This window comes from Lontra canadensis, unplaced genomic scaffold (assembly GCF_010015895.1).
Source record: "Lontra canadensis isolate GAN:19392208 unplaced genomic scaffold, GSC_riverotter_1.0 scaffold64, whole genome shotgun sequence".
In the NCBI taxonomy this organism is placed as follows: Eukaryota; Metazoa; Chordata; class Mammalia; order Carnivora; family Mustelidae; genus Lontra; species Lontra canadensis.
Genome location: NW_022631058.1, coordinates 10,725,630 through 10,747,065, shown reverse-complemented (window position 1 = coordinate 10,747,065; position 21,436 = coordinate 10,725,630). Strand labels below are relative to the sequence as shown.

The 21,436-nt window shown below is 43.4% G+C and overlaps 1 protein-coding gene across 7 annotated transcripts in view; it reads left to right on the top strand.

The window, feature by feature from the left end:
- The window catches only part of RPS6KA5 (ribosomal protein S6 kinase A5), a 186,403-nt gene that overhangs the window by 140,380 nt on the left and 24,587 nt on the right, over positions 1-21,436 (top strand). For 6 of the 7 annotated variants that reach the window (XM_032878629.1, XM_032878630.1, XM_032878632.1 and 3 more), the window contains one exon: positions 18,116-18,266. In XM_032878629.1, the coding sequence (XP_032734520.1) occupies positions 18,116-18,266 (151 nt within the window). Of the gene's footprint in view, positions 1-793; positions 929-18,115; positions 18,267-21,436 lie in introns of those variants that run through there. The other variant, XM_032878636.1, reaches the window with a different exon arrangement.

Below are 21,436 nucleotides of genomic sequence, written 5' to 3'. Positions count from 1 at the left end.
ACTTAACTATAAAATAAAATAAACGTATTGTTTTCTCAAAGAAGCTTATCAAATTGCTGAACTCAAGGCTGATAGAAAAGATAATTTTTTAAATGAGGGTAGACAAAATGATTTCCAAGTGGTAAACTTCCATTTATATTCATATAGAATGTAGATCTATAATATTTACATTTCTTTCTATTTTATGTGCTCACTTAGATCTTAAGTGTCATAAAGGATAGTGTCAAAATTTTTATGTGCTCCAAAGCACTTGATATATTATCTTAACCTAGTACATCATATATTGGGAAGTGTATTTGTTGGACACTTTTTTTCCCCACTCTGTATCAAAAGTTATTTCTTCGCAAATAAAGAAAAAGTAGTGATATTTTCCACTCATGGATATCTAGGCTCAATAGAAACAAGTACCATAAAATTACCCTCCTGTAGGTTACCCTAGTAGCATTGTTCTGTTCTTTTCTTCATAGCAGCTGCCACAATCACAGTGTGACATATGTGTTCATAGTTATTGGATTAATGTCTGTCTGTCCCACTAGATTGTAAGCTTTGAGAGCAAGGGGCATGTCTGGCTTTGATCTTCAGGACTGTCTGCTCCTGTGCCAGCACAGTGCTTACTGTGCAGAATTCAATAAATATTTTTGGAATGAAATGGATGAATGAACAAATAAACGCACAGTGATAAAACATTATACTAATTACTAGTTATGTTTTTGTCCTGTTTTTACTTGAATTTCATAACTTTGAGAACAGATTTGACATTAAAAATTAAAATTGAGACTTCCACCAAGATGGAATAACAGGGACCGGATTTACTTTCCTGCCTGAAACAATTTTTTAAATGGGCAAAATATATGAAACAGCACTCTCGAAGACATTGAGCATCTAGCAGTGAAGGACAGTGAACACAGAGAGACGGAAAATAAACGAGGTGAGCCCTCTGATTGCCCAGCTTACCGCCTTGAGAGAGTATCCAGGCTGCAGCCCAGGGAGGGGAGGCCCAGGCAGAGCTGAAGACAGGGAACTGACTCCAGGAGGACCGGGCAGCTAGAGTTCATAGGGCAGAGTCAGAGAGATGGCCAGAGACTTGCAGAAGGTTCCCCTTGGGTAGTCAGTGAAGTATTGGTAAGCACTCGTGAGGGAGGGAGCTGTTCAGTCTAGTTCAGATGTTATTCCTCTAAACTGATCTGTAGATTGGTCACAGTCACGATGCCAGCAGGATGTTTTTGGGTTTTTGTTTCTTTGTTTGTTTCCGTAGACGTTGACAACGTAAAATTCATAGAGGTACGTAGAAGACGTAGAATAGCCAAATCACCTTTGACAAAGTAGACCAAAGTTGATTCCAGGGCTTATAAGCTACAATAATTAAAACACTGTGTTGTTCATATTCATATTCATATTCTTCAGTGAACTAGAATAAAGAGTCCAGAAACAGAACCACACAGATATAGACAACTGTGCTGTGTTTTGTTTTTTGTTTTGTTTTGTTTTTACAAAGGTGCAAAGTCAGTTTGGTGGAGGAAAGATAGTCTTTTCAACAAATGCTAGAACCATTGGCTATCATATGGGGAAAAAATGAACTTCAATAAATACTTTGCACTTTATAGAAAAATTAAAAATAGGCCATAGGCCTAAATGTAAAATCTAAAACCACAACATTTCTGGAAGAAAACATAAAGGAAAATCTTTGTGACCTTGGATTAGACAAAGATTTCTTAGACAGGACACAAAAAGTGCAGTCCATAAAAGAAACACTGATAAATTGGACTTCATCAGAATTCTATACGTGTGCTGCTTGAAGGAAACCAGAAGAGTGGAAAGACAAGCCCCAGACTGGGAGAAAATGACAACTCTTGCATCTGATAGACGACTGGTGTCCAGAATACATAAGGAACTCTCAAAACTCAAGGGGAAAGAAACCCCTCTGTTCTGAAAAATGGGCAAAAGATCTTAACAGTTCCCCAGAGAAGATAGATGAGCGGCAAATAAGCACATGAAAAGATGACCAACATCATTAGTCTTAAGGGAAATGCAGACTAAAGCACATGAGATGCCATTGTGTACTCACTGGAGTGGCTGCCAGAGAACCTAATTGTCAAGGTTCTCCGGAGGACCAAAACCATTAGGGTCTCTCTCTCTCTTTCTTTCTCTCTCTCTCTCTCTTTATATATATGGAGATGTATTATAAGGAATCAGCTCACATGATTATGGAGGCTGAGAAGTTGCACGAGCTGCTCTCTGCAAGCTGGAGACCCCATCCTGAGAATAAGAGGATCCTGTGGGTGTAAATCCCAGTCCAGTGGCAGAAGACCAGCATCCTGTGTTAGGCAGGCAGCGAGGGGCTGAATTCTTTCTTCCTCTGCCTTTTTTTTTTTTTTTTCCCTACTCAGGTTCACGAGGGATTGGTTGCTGCCCACCCACACTGGGGAGAGGATTCTCCTTTACTGTGTCCAAGTCAGATGCTAGTTTCATTGAGAATCACCCTCACAGACACACATAGCAGTGTTAAATTGGGGCAACCTGTAGCCCTGTCTAGTGACACTTCAAATTAACCATCACAAGTCCACCCCTGTTCAATTCGGCAGCCATGCACATCTCCTTAAACTGAACTGAATCTCCAAATAAAGACAAAAACGCAGTCATAATTCCACCAAACGTGATACAGCTATCCTACAGACAATGGAAAACCCACAAACTCCCTACATAAAATCCTTAAGTGATGTTTGCTCTTCTTGAACTCTCATAACTTAGATACTATGATAAAAATTAACAGTTCTTAAATAAAAAGCCAGTGCATCTTATATCACATGAAAAACGAATGATAAGAAAGACAACAAAGACATATTGTAACATCTATATTAAAATTATTTATGCACATATATTCCTACACAGATATATATTCATAACAAAATGAGGAAATAGAGCAATTTTTGTAATTGGTTATGGGATCATAGGTGGTATTTATAACTACTTTCTTCCACTACCCACTATGTATTCCCTTTGTCTTCAGCAAGTACCTTGTGGGTGACCCAGACAGTCATTCCTAAAGAATCTTGGCCTTTAGTACTTCTGCCTAGATTGGGTTGTTACAGTTTTCAGTTGACCTTAGTCACAGGGCACGGTAATACTAATAGATACCCTAAGAGATCTCCTGTATTTCAGACACTCTTCCTTACTTTCATTGTGCAGTAGTAGTCTAGTTTCCCCTTGGTAGTGAGGATCGATCCCCCCAGCTGCTCCAGAAATCCCTTTTTTGCTAATTGATTTAGAGGCACAAGGAGCCCAAAGTAGCTGGGCGGCTATCTTCATTTCTAGCTCAATGCAATCATTCATTGCGTGTCTCTTGGTGGAAGCATTCCTTTTCCTAGAACTAAACCTCTAGGCTAGCAGAGCAAAAAGTCAGCGGAATAGGAAGCAAACATTTTGCCAGTGAGTCACTTGGGAGTAATAGTGAGTGGTGCCATTCCCAGTTCCACCCCATGATTCCTGGGTCCATGAATCCTGGTATGGAAGAAACAGCACCATGTATTGGATGTGGATTCAGAGCATTTACAGCCTTCTGCAGAACCTTGCCAGAGCCCTGCGACATAGTGCCACCTAGCTGTTCCACTGTCCTATCACACCAGCTGCTTCAAGATGGTGGAGAGCTTGGTAAGACCAGTGAATTCCATGAGCATGGGCCCACTGTACACTTCTTTTGCTGTGAAGTGAGTTTCTTGATTAGAAGCCATGCTGTGTAGAATACCATGACTGTGCATAAAGCATTTTGTAAGTCCTCAGATGGTAATCTGCAGGGAAAGTAAATCCGTATCTGTGGCAAGCATCTATTCCAGGTAGGATGAAACATTGCTCCTTCTGTAATGGAAGCAGTCCCATGTAATCAGCCTGCCACCATATAACCGGCTGACCACCCTGGGGATTGGTGCCATATTGGGCACTCAGTGGTGGTCTCTGCTGCAGGCAGATTGGGCACTCAGCAAGAGCCGTAGCCAGGTCCGTCTTGGTGAGGGAAAATCCATGCTGCTGGGCCCGCACATAACCTCCTTCCTTACCACCATGGCCACTATGTTCATGGCCCAGCATGATAGGGTTGACTGGAGAAAGAAACTGATTGATTATCTACAGAAGATCATCCTATTTACTTGATTTATTAACATCCTCCCTGCTGAGGTCACCCTTTGGTGACCATTCTCATGGGACACAAATATCTCTCCATTTTTTCTCCCCATTCAAAGAGACTTATCCATATACCTCTCTTACTCATATATCGTTGTCAACCAGACTTCCTTGTCACCAATATTCTGATCTTACTTCTTCCAAGTCCCTGACCATCCAGCAAAACCATTGGCCACTGCTCATGAGTCTGTATAAAATTGCACATCTGGCCATTTCTCCTTCCAAGCAAAGTGAACATCCAGGTCACTGATCCAAGTCGTGCCTGCTGGGAAGATTTCCCTTCACCACGTCCTCAGGGATGTGCCAGAAGGGAGCTTATAGTGCTGCAACTGTCCACTTGCCGGTGGTGCCTACGTATCACGCAGAACTCTCTGTAAATGAGGCCTGAGCCTTCTCTTCCTCTGTCAGCTATCATAGGAACCACCCGTGGCTTCATAGATGCAGGCTCAGAGAGAGAAGACGTTGGAGCAGGAGTGGGGAGAGTGGGCATCTGGGGCGCTGGTGCATGTAACTTGTACCTTTAGGACCTGCTCAGGCCCCATTTCGTGTCTCCTACCTCCCATCTGATGAGGGAGTGCTGCTGATGGATCAGATGTCACCCAATGTATGACAGGCATCTCAGGTCTCATAGAAGTGTTCAGTCTCTGTTTAGGCCCAGTAGCAGACCAAGAGCTATTTCTCAAAAGGGGAGTAGTTATCTGCAGAAGATGACAGGGTTTTGCTCCAAGATCCCAAGGGGCCTGCTAGAGGTTCCCTGTCTCCCACTGACACCTCAGGCACTGTCGAATCTGCTGGAACATATGACCCGAGGGCAGAGCAGCTTGACCTGAACCTGTTACAGACCTGTCTCTTGTTTTGGGCCCCACTCAATGGCAGCTGCTCGGGTTACTTGGGAAACAGACTGGAGTCCTACTCCCAAAAGAGGAATATGTTACCTCCAAAATCTAAAGAGACCCACTAGGCATTGTGCCTCTTTTTTAGGTGTAGGAGGGGCCAGATGCAACAACTTATCCTTTACCTTGGACATGCCCCATACCCCCAGACCCCTAGAAATCACTAATCTAGAAGGTCCCTAAATTTTGACTCAATTTATTTTCCACCCTCTGACATCCATCTGTCTTCCCAATCAGTCTAGAGTAGTTGCTGCTACTTGCTCACTGGGTCCAACCAGCATAAGGTCATCAATATAACAGATCAGTGTGATACAGAAGAGAAAGGTGATCAGGAACCTTGAAAACTACATTAGGATGTAGGGCTGGAGAGTTGATGTACCCTTGAGGTAGGACAGTAAGGGCACATTGCTGGCCTTGCTAGCTGAATGCAAGTCCTTCTGGTGGGCCTTATAGTCAGTGGTGGAGAGAAAGGCATATGGCACATGAAAGCTGCATGGGGTGGGGGTGGGGGGCTGTGAATTTGCTCAAGCAACGAAACCACATCTGGTAGAGCTCTGCTGTTGAAGTCCAGCTGGTTCAGTTGACAATACTCCAGTGTCCTCTCCAAGATCCGTCTGTCTTCTGCACAGGCCAAATGGGTGAGGAGTGGGTGGGGGTCAACACTCCTACCTCTTTCAAGTCTCTGATGGCACTAATCTCTGCAAATCCCCAGGAATGCCATATTACTTTGGGTTTTACGATTTTCCTAGGTAGAGGCAGTTCTAATGGCTTCCATTTTGCCTTTTCCACTATAATTGTCTTCCCCCCACAGGTCAGGGAACCAATGGGGGGATTGTGCCTGCTGCTAAATATGTCTCTCCCAATTACACATTCTGGAACTGGTGACGTAACCACAGGATGGCGTCAGGGACCCACTGAAACCACCCTGAGATGGAGCTGAAACTCCCATTGGTCACCTGACCTCCATAAGCCCCGATTCTGGTGTGCCACAGTGATGTTTGGGGTCTCCCGGAATTAGTGTCCGTTCAGAGCCAGAGTCCAATAGTCCCCAGAAAGTCTGGTCAATTCCTCTTTGCCAATAAACAGTTCTTCTGATAAAAAGCTGTAGGCCCCTTCGGGGAAGGCTGGGAGAAAGATGCACAATATAAAGCTTCAGAGTCCTTCCTTAAGGCGCCCCACCTTCCCCTTCATTCTAGAGGTTCTGGGGTATATAACTGTCTCAAGTGTGAGAATTAACTGAAGCGCAGTTAGTTGACTGGGAGAGGGCAGAGGAGGTAACAACGGGACACCAGGAACCTTTGGAGGGTGGTTGGCTATGTTCCTTTCTTTGGTTGTGGCAATGATTTCACAGGCGTGTACATCTGTCAGAACTTACCAAAGCCTATGTTTGTGTGTGGGAAGTCTACTGTGCATCAGTTTTACCTTAATAAAACTGCTAAATTTTTCTGAACATACCCATTACAAGACAGATGAGTGAGGAAATAATTTCTCACTATTCCAGTTCATTTCATTCCAAAGGGATCAGTAAGATTTGTTAAAATCATAGTTAAAGTCATTAATTTAAAATGTTTTCATGACTCTGCTTATTTTACATGGGTCTCTTAACAGTTTGAAAATGCCTCAGAATTATAGGAAACCTTGGTCATGGCCAAGGGTGCCTTTGACCCATGACCTTGGGTCCCTTTGCAAGGTCCTACCTGTCGTGGTGACAGATGCGAAAGGCAGCCTTAACCTGACAGCATGAAATAGTGCCGCCTCTGACTGATTTCCCCCTCTGTGAGTCCACATCCACAAGCCATCTTCTTCTTATAGTTTTCTTTGCCTTCCTGGGACTACCTGCAGGGAGGTAGTATGTTGCTGATTATGGAGGCAGGAGTATTCTAAACCAAGCGATGGTCAAATTTAAATTGCCTTTATTGCCCTTAGATCAATCATTTGTCATTCTGGTTTGAGAAAGAAGAAGAGCATGAATCAGTATGTCTAAAATCTTAAAACTAGGACATATTTTTCAAGAACTTAAATAGGATCTTGTCCTTTAATGAACTAATTATCCATTTTGTCATGTTGTTAATAATTTTCTTTAAAGCTTATTGTTAACCTATGGTTTCATGGTTTTTGGGTTTTGGTTGTTACTGAAATTTCTGGCAGTATAATAATTAAGTTATCCTACACTACCTTTTTCTTTCAAGGTAGTGATTCTGATTGTCTTCCCTGGTGGAAAGTCTTTCCTAGTCTGTTCTTTTAACAATATGCACCATTCGATATATATACAGTGGGCTATTACTCAGCCATAAAAGAGGATGAGATCTTTGTCATTTGCGACAACACGGATGGACCTAGACGCATTATGCTATGTGAAATAAATCAAACAGAGAAAGACAAATGGTTTCACTTATATATGGAATCTAAAAAGCTAAACAAGCAAACAAAAAAAAGCAGAAACAGACCCATAAATACAGAAAACAAACTGGTGGGGGGGGGGCATGTAGAATGGGCAAAACAAATGAAGGGAACTGAGAGATACAGACTTCCAGTGATCAGTGAATAAGTCATGGGGATAAAAGGTACAGCGCAGGGAATATGGTCAGCAGTGCCGTTATAGTGGGTGGTGACACAGGTCACCACACTTGGGGTGAGCAGAGCACAGCATGCAGACTTGCTAATCCCTACGCTGCACACCCCAAACTAATGTAACATTGTGTCAGTTCTCCTGCAATTAAAAACAAAAAACCCATAAATTTAAAAAGTGAAAAAGAAATGCACCATTCTGATAAATGTATCATTCTCTTGTCCCCTGTCTTAATTAGCCAAGGGCTTTTTTCATCATTGAATTCTTCCTTCATGTTGGTGCTTGTCCCTGAATGCTGCATCCTTCCTCAAGCTTTTACCTGAGCTGCTTCAAAATAGCATCTAATCCAAGTTATCTACCTGCCTGGAACTGTTTGTGGGTAGCCTGAAACCAGAACAAGAATGTTTTTCTGGTATATCAAATCTAAAACCCAGTAAGAATTTAGAAAGAGAGGAAAATGTTCTCCCTGCTGTACGAATCCCTTCAGCGGGGTCCCGGTGGTCCTCTCCCTTCCGGGTGAGTGCCGTCACTGAGCAGATGGCACAGTCATGTGAGGTATTTTCAGGGAAGCCCCTTCCATTACTGAACAACTTCATTTGTATAAAATCTTGCCTCCCTTAACGTGAGCTGAAATCTGCTTCCTCTAACCTCTGCATGTCAATGCTGTCCCATCCTCTAAAGAACATACATGAGTTCTGCTTCTTCCAGATGTTGCTTTAGAGATTTGAAGATAGTTTTACCTACGATAAAGCTTTCATTAGCTTTTCGGGGCTTGGATCTTACTTTTATCTCATGTACATAGCGTGCTTTTCTTACTTGTCTGTCTCCCACTAGCTTTGATTCCCTTTCTGTGAAGAACCCCTTCTTTTTAGGCTCTGGATTACTGCTGTGTGGGAAGGTGTCATCCTTCACCAGCCTGGGGCTTTGTAACCCATGGTAGTTGAATCCTGTGTCCTCACCTGGGAATCAGGATATAGAGAGTCTGTGCGCCATTCTCCTGTCATCTCTGACAGCGTTGTTTCTTTGCCTTGCTTTCTCTGACTCTGAAATGTCGAGAATACTTGCCATGAGATGTTCATTTGGCATTTCACAACCCATCAGTAAAATATGTTTTGTGAATGTGTCTCATTGTACTATGATAAGCATAATGTTATAGAAATTCAGGTCTCAGTCTTATCAAAATAGTAATAATACTTGTGGTACAATTTAGGTCAGGGGTTAGCAAAACTACAACCAGCCAGATCCATTCCGCTGCCTGTGTCTGTATGGCCTATGAGCTCTGAATGGTTTTTACGGTCTTGAGTGGTTGAAAAAGTCAAAAGATGGACACTATTTTATGACATGTGCATATTGTATGGAATTTGAGTTTCACTGCCCATCAGTAAAATTTTAGTAGAACACAGCCATGCTCCTTCATCAGAGTATGATCTCTGGCTGCTCTGGGGGCCACTGCAGCGGAGGTGAGTAATTGCCCCAAAGACTGCACAGCTTACAAAGCCTGAAGTATTTATTGTCTGGCCTTATATCAGTTATCCCTTATCTATTGCTAAGTAACCGCCTCAAAATTCAGTGGCTTAAAACAACATGCATTAACTCTCTCAGAGTTTCCGTGGATGAGGAAACTTAGCTATACCTTCTACTTCCGGGTCACTAACAGGCTGTAATCAGAATGCTGGCTGGACTGTAGTTCTCTCAAGGCTCACCTGGGAAAAGATCTGCTTCCCAGCACATGTGGTTGTTGGCAGATTCCACTCCTCTGGGCCATTGGACCATGGTCCTCTCTGACTTGGCCGCTTGCTTCCTCAAAGCGTGCAGGCTGGAAGGGAATGAAAAGTCTCCGGGAGGCTGAACTCTTTTGTAATCTAATCGTGAAAGTGGCATCCTGTCTCCTTTACAGACAATACTGTTTATAAGAAAGTCACTAGGTCAGGGAGCCTGGGTGGCTCCATTGGTTAAGCATCCAACTCTTGGTTTCGGCTCAGGTCGTGGTCTCAAGGTTGCAAGATGGAGCCCAGCACTGGGTTCCACACTCAGCACAGAGTCTGCTTTGAGATTCTCTCTCTGTTCCTCCTGCTCGTGCTCTCTTCCTCTCTCTAAAATAATAATTAAATAAACCTTGAAAAAAAAGTCACTAGGTTCTGTGCACACCTGAAGGGAAGAAAGGGGATTACTGGGAATATAAGGAGACCATCCTTAGAAAATGTTTGCTGACCTCTGGGTTAGGTAACTGTCCTCCCAAGGAGTATCTCTCTTTAGGTAATTACTATAGTACACGGATTTTGTGTGTCGTACTATAGTTTTCTAAAGCAAAATTAAAATAGTGATTCTGTTGGATTATTTTATTCTAACCATGTTGATTAGTCAGTAACACCTTGAATGAACTCATTTCTATTTTTTAAAATCCTCTGCTTATAGATGTCTTGCTTTTAGAGTTATGCATAGAATAACTAGAACAAGCATCATTATTTCTTACCCTGTTCTAAGAGATCATTTTTTCAAACCCTTGGCTTTCATATCTTTCTTACATTTTCATGATAAAATCCTTAATCAGCATATTTTATAAAGACTTCTTGATTCCCAATGTGCCACTGATTTTTTTCTTTTCCTCCTCATTTTAGGTACTTGTGTACCCGTTAGTGGTATCTGTGTTTCTGGATGTTTTTTTCACTCGTTACACCTGCAGCCACTGCAGGGTCGAGTCCCGTGGTGGGAGGGGTGTGGCAAGGAGAGGAGCAGGGTGGAAATGACCCTGCCCTCCATACTCACGTTTCTCCGATTTCTATCTTACTTCCTTTCAGCATCCTTTAGCTGGGTTTATTCCTGCTTCCTCTGCATCACAGGTGGGGATGGAGCTGAGTCGTACTGTGTTATGGCCTCCGAAGACTGTTCAGAGCCCTGAATAAGACACAGGAATAATCCTTCCAGCCACAGGGAGGGCCCGTCGGCAGCGCTAGAATAGCTAGCATTTGGGGTGCTCCTTGTCAGTCTGTCAGTGCTCCCCGAGCCCCGGCATTCTGTTGTTCCTGTGAGGCCCTGTGTAGGCCCTTCAGTGCCTCCCTCCCCCAAACCAATCACCCCTTTGGCCAGTTCCCCCGCGGGTCCCATCAACTTGAAGTCGAAAGCGTCAGCCTCATTCGTACTGGGAGAGGCTGTGGAGGTGGCCTTTGGCATTCATGACTCGGTCATTAGTTCCATCTGGAGTAATCTCACTGTTATTTTTTTTTTTAAGATTTTATTTATTTATTTGACAGAGATCACAAGCAGGCAGAGACATGGGCAGAGAGAGAGAGAGAGGAAGCAGGCTCCCCGCTGAGCAGAGAGCCCAATGCGGGGCTCGATCCCAGGACCCTGGGATCATGACCTGAGCCGAAGGCAGAGGCTTTAACCCACTGAGCCACCCAGGCGCCCAATCTCACTGTTCTTTACAAGCCTGTGCTTCTCTGCGGCCTCCCCAGGAGAGCCTCTTCCTTTTGGTGGATAATCTTGGCTCTAGCTCTTTGCTCTGACTCGGGCTCTTCTCCCTTCAGCAGCCTCTTTGAAATTCTTTGCATCTCACTCCACTCTTGACTCAGTACTGCCTCCGTTTGTTGTCACATGTAACCTCTTGGTCCCAGGGAACCCCCGAAGGGTGGTTTCTCCATCCTCTCCTATTCCTTCTGTCTTGCCCATTAAGGAAAGGTGCTCTGTTGGGGGTTTTTTGTTTTTCTTTTTTTAAGATTTTATTTATTTGTCAGAGAGAGAGAGAAAGAGAGAGCACAAGCAGGGGGAGCAGTAGGCAGAGGGAGAAGCAGGCTCCCTGCTAAGCAGGGACCCTGATGCCAGACTCATGGGCGGGGATCATAACTCAAGCCGAAGGCAGATGCTTAAACAGCTGAGCCACCTAGGTGTCCCAAAGAAAGTTGCCCTAATAGAGATAGTGGAGTGTGTGAAGTAAAAGCTTCGTGAGCATTGTCTGGGTCACAGAAAAGAGCGAAAAGGAAGAGGGACAGGGATGAGGTCTGCCAACAAAAACCATAGTCAGTGTAGTGGGGTCCCAGCTTTGGCCCAGACCGCACCCACACTGTGACTTAGACACGTGCAGGCATGTCTGACAAGCCGGTCTGGTAGACCTGCCAGGCCTACGAGAGTGCAAAGGAGAGGAGCCCCGCCAGAGCAGCTGTTCTCAGAGGCCTTAGCCACTGGGCTGGGAGGCAAATGTAGGTCATAGTCATATCCATCACTTTTAGGGAGAAGATGCTATGTGTTGAAAAGAAAAGAAAGCTCTTTTACCAAAGTCTTTATAAGCTCGTGCACACGTCTTCACTTCCCCGAACCTCCCAAGGAACAGGAATGTTCTCTCTTGTGCACCAGATGCCACGGCAGGAGTGAGCGCCCCTTAGGTAGTTCATGAAGCAAAAGAAGGAAATGAGATGATGAGATGTGAGTGTGAAGAAGAGTATTTATAGTGCACATGAGACGTGCCCTGGGGCTCCCAGGAGTTACTGGCTGAGAGTTTGAGTAGAGTTACAGATTTTGCAGGAATAGATAAAGAATCTCATTTGATGATTCTTACTGGCAAGGTCTAGGGAAATACAGGGTAGGTGGGTCAAGGAGAAACGCAGTGACAGCCAAAGGGAAGTGTCCGCTCTGGGCAGCCAGCCTCTCGGAGCAGGCACACTCCTGGGGACTAGCCTCACTGAGGGCAAGACTCACCCGGGCGCAGCTGTGTGCCAGTCTCTGTCTGCGCCGAGGAATCTCTCCCCTCATTTCCTGGAACCATTATGACCCTGGAAAACAGGTAGCTCTGTGTGCCTTTCTTATAGATGCAGAAACTGAGGTTATCTTGCTTAAGGACTTGAGCTGGGAGTGGGGTCAAGTACGAAGTGACCCCTGGAAAGTTGCTTCATGCTCTCCCGGAGCTTACATTTGATTCTGTGCTGCTGTTTTCTTTCCTAGTGAGGTGGGTGCTTATTGCCCGTAAGGGATTGGGAAGTGCTGGCCCACAGACAAGGGGAGTACTGAGTTTATTAATGCCTAGAATATGTACTGAGTCATTTTTACCTCGTAAGGCCGAAGAGAAATATACAGGCAGAGTTGTTGTCCTAGGAAAACTTACATACTGCCTGGGAAGATAGGCAGTAAACAGAGGACAGTCCATAACACCAGGGAGTTCTGAAAAATAGTTGAGTGGTAAGATGACTATGCCATTGACGTACAAGGCGGCGCAGACCCATGGGCACTGGGGGTGTCAAGGAAGCAGCCATTCAGGATGGCGAGATCACATGGGCTGGGGGACTGACAAGGTTTGTGAAGGCTGCAGGTGGAAAAGGCCTTTGAGATGGTGGGAAATAGCCACAGGGGCCCGCTCAGGGGAGATTCAAGTCTTCTGGCCTGGCCATGCTTGTGTGCTGTTCTCTGTGCATCTCTAATCTTGTAAATGAAGTTCATTTTATTGCTCCTATTCTAAAATTAATGTACACTCTAGTAAGAAGTGTGCATATAGTGTAAAATGTGCATATTCACCCCCAGAGACAAATATTGCTGACACTTGGATATATTGTGCTCATACTAGGACCTACAAGTTCCTCTTTCCCAGTTTTTGCTTAAAGTTACATGCATTCTCCAATTATAGGCTCTCTGTAAACATAATTTTACAATCACCATATGACATAACCATTGAATAGATATACCATGATATCCTTAACTATTTAGAGTAAATGAAGTTGGCTGGAAACTCCTCCCAACTCAGGCAGGCAGATAAGTAACTTTGTAATTCTGGAACCACATGGGAACCAGGAAGTGAGAATCAACAATATTAAGTTATGAAATAGGAAAGATTGTGAACTTTGAAAAGGAGGGCAAATAGAAATAAACAACCCAAGAGAAGGTATGCAAGAATGCAAAAATGTTATCTGCAGGCCTCTGTGGCAGCTGAGGAAGAAAGATCCTGAGTGAGCAAGGTATCACGAATGGAAAATAATCAGACATTTATTCACTCAGGAAATATTAGTTAAGGACTTAGTGAGTGCTAAGCAGTGCTCTAGGCCCCAGGAAAAAAGCAGTGAACAAAGTTGCCTTTTTTTTTTTAAATTTTTAAGATTTTATTTATTTGTCAGAGAGAGAGAGAGAGAAAGTACAAGCAGGGGGAGCAGCAGGCAGAGGGAGAATTAGGCTCCCCGCTGAGCAAGGAGCCCAACATGGGACTCAATCCCAGGGCCCCTGGATCATTACCCAAGCCAAAGGTAGACACCCAACCAACTGAGCCACCCAGGCATCCTAAAAACTGCTATTAAAAAACAAAAAGGAATCCCTCCTACCTCAAAGCTTACATTTTAGTTGGGAGAGATAATTAATTGACAAATAAATATATAATAGTCTTTAAATTTCATGAAGCAAAAAGAAAGGACAGTGATGAAGAAGATGGGTATTTTGTCTGGATGGTTAGAGAAAGATGCTCTGATAAGGTGACACTTGAGCAGACCTTAGGGGAGGACAAGTGAGCCTTGCCCATCGTCCTAATACCATTGCTGAGACAGTTCTTATGGTTATGTTTTAGTAAACATATGAAGCACGCACCATGTTTCATAGGCTCACTGTTTCCACCATAGTTTATTATGAAAATATCACATCTGTTAGAGTGGACACCTGCCTACCTGCTTCCATCATGATTCTACTGTGACTGCTGGACAATCCTTGCTTGTTCTGTGTCTGCCGTCCATCCATCTTGCACCCCATCATAGTTTTAATTCTAATCTTGGTGTTCACACCCTGTAACCCATATATTCTTAAGCTGATCAGTTACAAATTTCTTTTACCACAGAGGTTTTCAAAAACTTAACATTCCTGAATAGAAAGAAATTGTATATTCATTTTTATATTTTGGATTTTAATTTTATTTAATTTTTCTTTTTCCATGTAATTCCACTATCCATTTGGAGTTTATTGGTTGTATTATAAGGTTGTATTATAAGGCAAAGATCTTGCTTTGTTTCACTATTTCACAAATAGCTGATTTCCCCAGCACATTTGTTGAACAGTGTGGCATTTCCTATGTTGGCTGGTCCCTTTTCAAAAACAGTGTAAGTTTGTGTATGTGCCTGGATGCTTTTCAAGTCATCTCTTCTGTTCATTTGATTTGGCTGTTGATTTGTTTTGCTAGCACCTCAGTATTATGGTTTTGTTTTCTAATACTTTTTAATTTGTAGTTAACATGTAGAATCCTTCCCAATTATTTTGTTTTTCAAGATCTTCTTAGCTGTGTTACTTGCTTATGCTTGGAAAAAATATTAAATCATCTATGTTCTAAAAACACCTGCTTAAAATTTTAATTGGTATGTATATTTCTTGCTTTATTTGAAGGGAATCTTGCCTCATCTTTAAAGCAGGGATAATATTCACTGCCTTTGGTAGGATTATTGTATGGATTAAACGATAACAAACACAAGAAGTGTTTGACATGATATATCAACTCGGGACCTGTTGTGATTTCACAGAGAGCTCTACGGTTTATTTGGGCCCTACTCCATGGCAGTTCATTTATGGAGTTTCCCAGATCCCCTTTGAAGCTAAAAAGAAAGAGCTCTTGGCTACTGCCAGTTCAGAAATAAGCACATTTGAAGGTAAAATGGCAGCAACACCTGAACAACGTCTCCCTGTCCTTGTTGCTGGGTGTTCTAGGATGGTCACAACCAGTGCCGGCTAGAACCAGCATCCTCCACCTGCATCCCCCATTTCCTCAGTGCACATGCTGTGCAGCTGCATTGGTCTGGCCTTCGGATTGGCATTCATGCTCACAGGTCACAGTGGGCTGGAATCTGGCACCAGGTTTACTTAGCTTTCATAGATACAGCATCAAATACCTCTTGATCAGTGGTCTTTCCAGTCACCTCACCCTGGCTTCCCAGCCCACAGAGAACACACTCAGCCATTAGTGGTTAGACCAACTGGGTGGTGTAAACCACGCCAGCAGGGGAAGCTCAGCACAGGAAGTGTATATTAAAACTCCCCTGTGCACGGCTTTCGGGTGCCCGCACCCCTACCCAAGGACACCCTTGGGGTAAGAGATAACACCCAGAAGCTTGTGTTCTCTGAGTTTTAAATAGTCCTATCTGCTCAGACCTCTCAGGGGTAACTTCACAGGAACCAGGCCCCACTGTCATTTCACATTTATCTCAGCCCAGTACATTTCAAGGAAACAGTACGAGAGGAAGGTAAATTCGAGATCATCTTCTGGTGGAGAAGAGATTTAAGCCTTCTGGGGCTTTCTCCTCCCCACCCCACCCATTCCATTTCTGGTCCTCTTCCTGGCCCTGCTCTCTGTAGGCTTCAGAACCTCTCCACACACTAAGGAAACCCTGTGCTACTCTGTGTACCGAGACAAGAAGCCTAAGAAGTCATGGTGTCTCCTTCTGCAGTGCCCCTACTTTGTCTCCTGCGAGCCGTGTGGATGCCTGCCATGGCCTGCTGGGCCTCCCACTGCAGCTTCTGGCCCTGTGAGCTGCCCTCAGGAAGGCGAGGCTCTGGGCCCAAAATCGGCCAGTCTTCATGTTCCCGCATCAGCTCTGCTCTTAGAAATCCCTTCACATTTCTACTCTGTGTCTTCCCAATGGGATCCTGGCCTTGTCCTGATCGAAAACTCTAGTCCCCGGCCCATGGCACCTGCCGCCGACCTCCGTCACCCACTGAGGCTGTTTGTATGCCCAGACCACCACCCCCAGGTTGTGCATGGGGTCTCCTTCTGCCCCTCTTTCCACTCGGGCATCTCAGTGGGGCCACCCTGTTCTCTCCATGTCCCTCCTTTTGTGGAAGAACCCGCCACGGCTGATTTGCCCAACTGTTGCTCTCCCCGGTGCCTGGCGCCGTGTCGACTTCCACTGAAGGCCACTGCCTCAGGTGTGAGGAGTGACAGACGGGATCAGCACCTCCCCACGGTGGCCACCACGGCACTTCTTTCCATCCCCCCGAGGCGGCAAAAGCGCATGTTAGCAACAACATGTCTGTTGCCTGATCCTGGACCAAAAAGATCCTGCCTGCAAAAAGTACATTCAAGGTGGAGAAAATGGAAAAGCTGTGTTTCTTCTTCCCTCAGAAACAGGGCGGCCAGTGTCTCTGTCAGGTATACCTGTGCCTGATGTGCGGAGAGGAGTCTCTCAGACGCCAAGAGCCCTGACCAGCTGTGAGCCCTGGGCACATCCTAAAGGATCAAAAAGAAAAAAAGGGCACTGCTTATTTTTCCCCTGTTCTGCTGACATTTTTCTCTCATCCCCAGCATGGAGTGCAAGAAGTGGGATTAGCTTTTGAAATGAACAACACTGCTGGAATTTTCAGTCCCAAATCACTGGTCATTTCCCTGCTTCCAGCCAGAGGGAGCGTGAACGGGAGCTATGTTCAGGGGCAACGCTAAGCACTGCTCCTCCTGTTTCCCCCATTAAAGCACCATCTTACCCACTTTTAGGTTAAGGAAACCGTGGCATAGAGAGGTCAAGCAACCCTCTCAGACTCACACAGCCAGTAAGCCACACAGCCGGAGTCTGAATTCTGTCTGGCCCCAGAGTCTGTGTTCTTACTATGCTGTGCTGTCTGTTACCAACGTGTTACCTGGTTTTATTCCATAACAGTTACTAATATTTTAATGCATACCAGGCCATCTTTTTGCAAATCCAAATAAAGGAATAACTATTTCCATGTATACCGTGTTAAGCTTCTTAATTTCAATCTGTTCCCTTCATCATCCCTTCTCATTATTGACCTTCCTTTTAACAGGGGCAAAAGGTACATTTTGGTTGGATTGAGTTCTTCCTTGACCTTAGAATAAATTCAAATATATAATCAAGAAACTTGATTATCTTAATTGTTTACCTTCCATAATAAATAGTAGACATTCTCTTTGAGTTTCGTATAGGGCTTGCCTGCCTGTTTTATAGTAGCAGATAATGAAGCAGGTGCTCTCATCCTATGAAAAGCCCCAGGTCTGGTGCCTGTGTTCAGATATTAGGAGTGGAGCCCTGTCCAAGTGACTCTGACTCTCCCTGTCTTGGCCGGCCTTCCTTCCCACTTCCTGCTGGGGCCCTGCTCTTCCCTAGCACACAAGGAAGGAGAAGAGAGGCAGTATGGTTGGAGTTGCTTTTGTCCTTTCAAATCTGAGGGCTGGATTGACTTCCTTGAGTTTATTAGGAGTTGTTTCCATTGGGAAATCTTCATCAGAATTGAGTCGGTAGATAGGAGGTCCCAGGCCTTCACATTTTTTTTTCCAATTAAATATTCGGGATGGCAGCTTCCCACTAGGAATGACTTATAACTGAAAAATGATCCAACACTTTTTGTTTCTGCTTATTTAAGTTTCAGAAATTTGATTTCATGGTATCTCATTTTAAATACTCTTGCTCCATTTTTCACATATAGTTCAATTTCAAAGTGTGTCGCACGATACTTGTTTTGCTAAGAATACTGTCACTAACGTCATCGTCTGGTTGTTTTAATAGCAAGTTTTATCTGCCTACAGGAGAATATTAAAAAGTGAGCCTCCATATCCTCAAGAAATGAGTGCTTTAGCTAAAGACCTAATTCAGCGTCTTTTGATGAAAGATCCCAAGAAAAGATTGGGATGTGGCCCACGTGATGCGGATGAAATCAAAGAACATCTCTTTTTTCAGGTGAAATATATTGAACAGATGGTTTTGTGTGCCCTGCTATTTGCAGAGTGCTTGGCATTCTTGCTGAAATGAGTGAACGTGGTCCCTTTTGGGGATCTTTGCTCCCTATTTTCACATACATTGCACTTTTTTTAAAAATGACAGGGCCCCTGGAGGAATCCAAGGATCAGAATTCTACTTGGAGACACCTAAGTAGTCTTTTTCTCCCTAAGTGAAGTGAGAGTGGGGAGGACCATAATGGCATTCAGTCTTCCATATGCTTATTGGTTCCAGTTCTGAGTATTGGTTTCTATTTATGATTTTGAAATTTAGGCATATGGACTGAAGAGGCTTTTTTAATCTTTCTTAGTTCATGAGCCGTTCCCCCCACTGTGTTCCACCTTCTAGACAGTGATTTCGTTTTTCCTTCTTTTCTGAAGATCGATCTCAGACAATTAAAAATCGATCTAAGGGCACCTGGGTGGCTCAGTCAGTTAAGCATCTGCCTTCGGCTCAGGTCATGATCCTAGGGTCCTGGGATCGAGCCCCACATCGGGCTTTCTGCTCAGTGGGGAGCCTGCTTCTCCCTTTCCCACTGCCTACTGCTCTGCCTACTTATATTCTCTACCTCTGTGTCAAATAAATAAAACCTTTAAAAAAAAATCTATTTCTCAGTTGCATAACTGCAACATAGAATTAAATTGTCTTTTTTTTTTCTTTTTTGCTTATCCTGAAAAAGCCTAATGAGGCCATTCTGCAGAGCAGCAATGTATCCGCTCCACTTAGTTTGCTCAATTTAGTGACAACAACAAAAAAAACCTCCAAAATTTTAGATAACTGGGGGCAAAAGTTAAGTTGGTCAACTTGGCTAGTCAACCTGGGACACCATGACCTCAGTTTTTAAAACCCTGCACTTACCACTTTTTTTTTCTTTTTCTTTTCTTTTTTTTTAAGAGAGAGAGAGAGGGTGGGAACACATACATGTGTAAGCAGGGGATGGGATGCGGGAAGGGGAGAGGGAGAGAGAGAATCCAGGCAGGCTCCATGCTCAGTGGTCCATGCAGAACCCACCTGGGGACTCCATCCCGGGACCGGAGTTGAAGTCAGGAGTTGGATGCTTAACCGACCGAACCACCCAGGTGCCCCATGAACTTATGACTTTTAAATAATTTCATCACCTCAACAAACATGACTTCTAAATATTCATGATCTAAAAGGACCACCCTGGGGCTCCTGGGTGGCTCAGTGGATTAAGCTGCTGCCTTCGGCTCAGGTCATGATCTCAGGGTCCCGGAATCAAGCCCTGCATCGGGGCTCTCTGCTCAGCAGGGAGCCTGCTTCCCCCTCTCTCTCGGCCTGACTCTCTGCCTACTTGTGATCTCTCTCTCTGTCAAATAAATAAATAAAATCTTAAAAGGACCACCCAAGTTTTATTTTATTCTCCAAACTGAGTTTTTACAGTATTATCAGTAAAACAAATGAAAATAGCATAACAAAACAAAAAAAAGCTCTGCTATTTATGTCATCTATTGTTTTTTAAATATAGAAAAACAAATAATGGTTGAGAATAAGAATTACTTCTCTGTATTTCTGTACTCAAAAAAGAGCATCAGTCTCTCAGTTGTCACCCATTTAAAAGTATATTACTATACATCTTATGGAAGTTCAATAACAGAAATACATTAAGAATAAAATAAACTTCTCAGTGTGTACATTTCATAAATTAGCATGGCTTACAAAGATTAATATTTGAACAAGCTATTTCAAATACGTTGTTGAGAAATCTGGCTCAAAATTTAACAATAAGGTAAAATTCAAGAAATACTCAAGCAAAATACCTCAATCATATTGCCTAGGATCTTTTTCTCTGTGGTTCCCTATATTTGTCAATATTACAGTATGTCTTTCGTATTAGAGAAATTTCCCTTTTCTATAGCTTGGAATAGTACTTTTATGTCATTTAATTGCCTTGCTTTTTAAATGACAAGGACACTTTAGGGAAGACCAGACTCCAACTTATAAAGACCTAAATGGAGAGGAGGTAGAGAGGAACATAATAGCACTCAATTTTCTACACACCAACCATTCTCCTGCTAACAACATATTTCTTTAAATTACCCCTTTACTCTAGAAGTTTCTTTTAATGTGTGTATAAATAGCCAAGCACAAATCATATGCTTGTAATGGAAAACATTACAGCCACACAGAGGACAGAACACTACTAACTAGAAAATCAAGAGACTGGCCCTTCCACCAGCTACTGTTTAAGTGAAAAATGTTAGTTCTTACTTTGAGCCTTCAGTTTCCATGTGGGTCAAATAAAGGAGATGCGCTAAATGGTCTCTAAAGCCCACTCTTAACTGGAAAACGTGAAGATCTGTAATCTAGTGATTTTTTTCTACATTACCTCCACAAGAGGGCATGATAAAAACATTTAATGTTAGTGGATTAAACTTCCCGAATGTCATCAAGCATCTCTGAAAGCGGAATGCATCTGACAATGGCCAGCATCACCGTTCTAGCTGGTGATGACTTTCCTTTCTTACTGGTACATAAAACTATGGTGTATCTCACTATTAGTGATGACGTCTTCGATTTGACGAAATATGTTAATAGGATAGCTGTAGGATTCAATTCAGTAAGTAATACCTGAGGTTGTTTTAAGTGACAGAAGGACCACAAAGAAAATAGAGCACAGAGTTGAATTTGAATAAGATAAAACATAGCCCTTTATCAGGCAGTCGGTGTCTGGCATGGGGGGGAAGAGGGCTCAATTATCCCTTGGGGAAAAGAACAAGCAGTATTTAAAAAGCTAGAATACAGTTAAATGTGTAAATGATTATTACATCAGTATGACAGTATCATTTATACTTATAGACATAAACAAGTACATGATTTATAGTGAGTTTATTTTCTAATCTGTCCAAATGACCCGAAGGGAACCAAGTATCGGCCGAGAGCCACTTAACATGGCCTCTAGAAAACAGGAATATTCCTTTAGAATTAATATTCATACCCATAGAGCATTGAAAAGCCCTTTATTACAGTTCAGTTTTGTTCTGGCCTCACACCTTTCTCAGGAGGGTCAGGACAAAAGTAATTTTTGTTATCCCTAAGGGTGGATTAGGATATCCTGGTGCCCCCCAGAGGACACAGTAAGACCCCAGAGTGATGGAAGGCCATCTCATCTT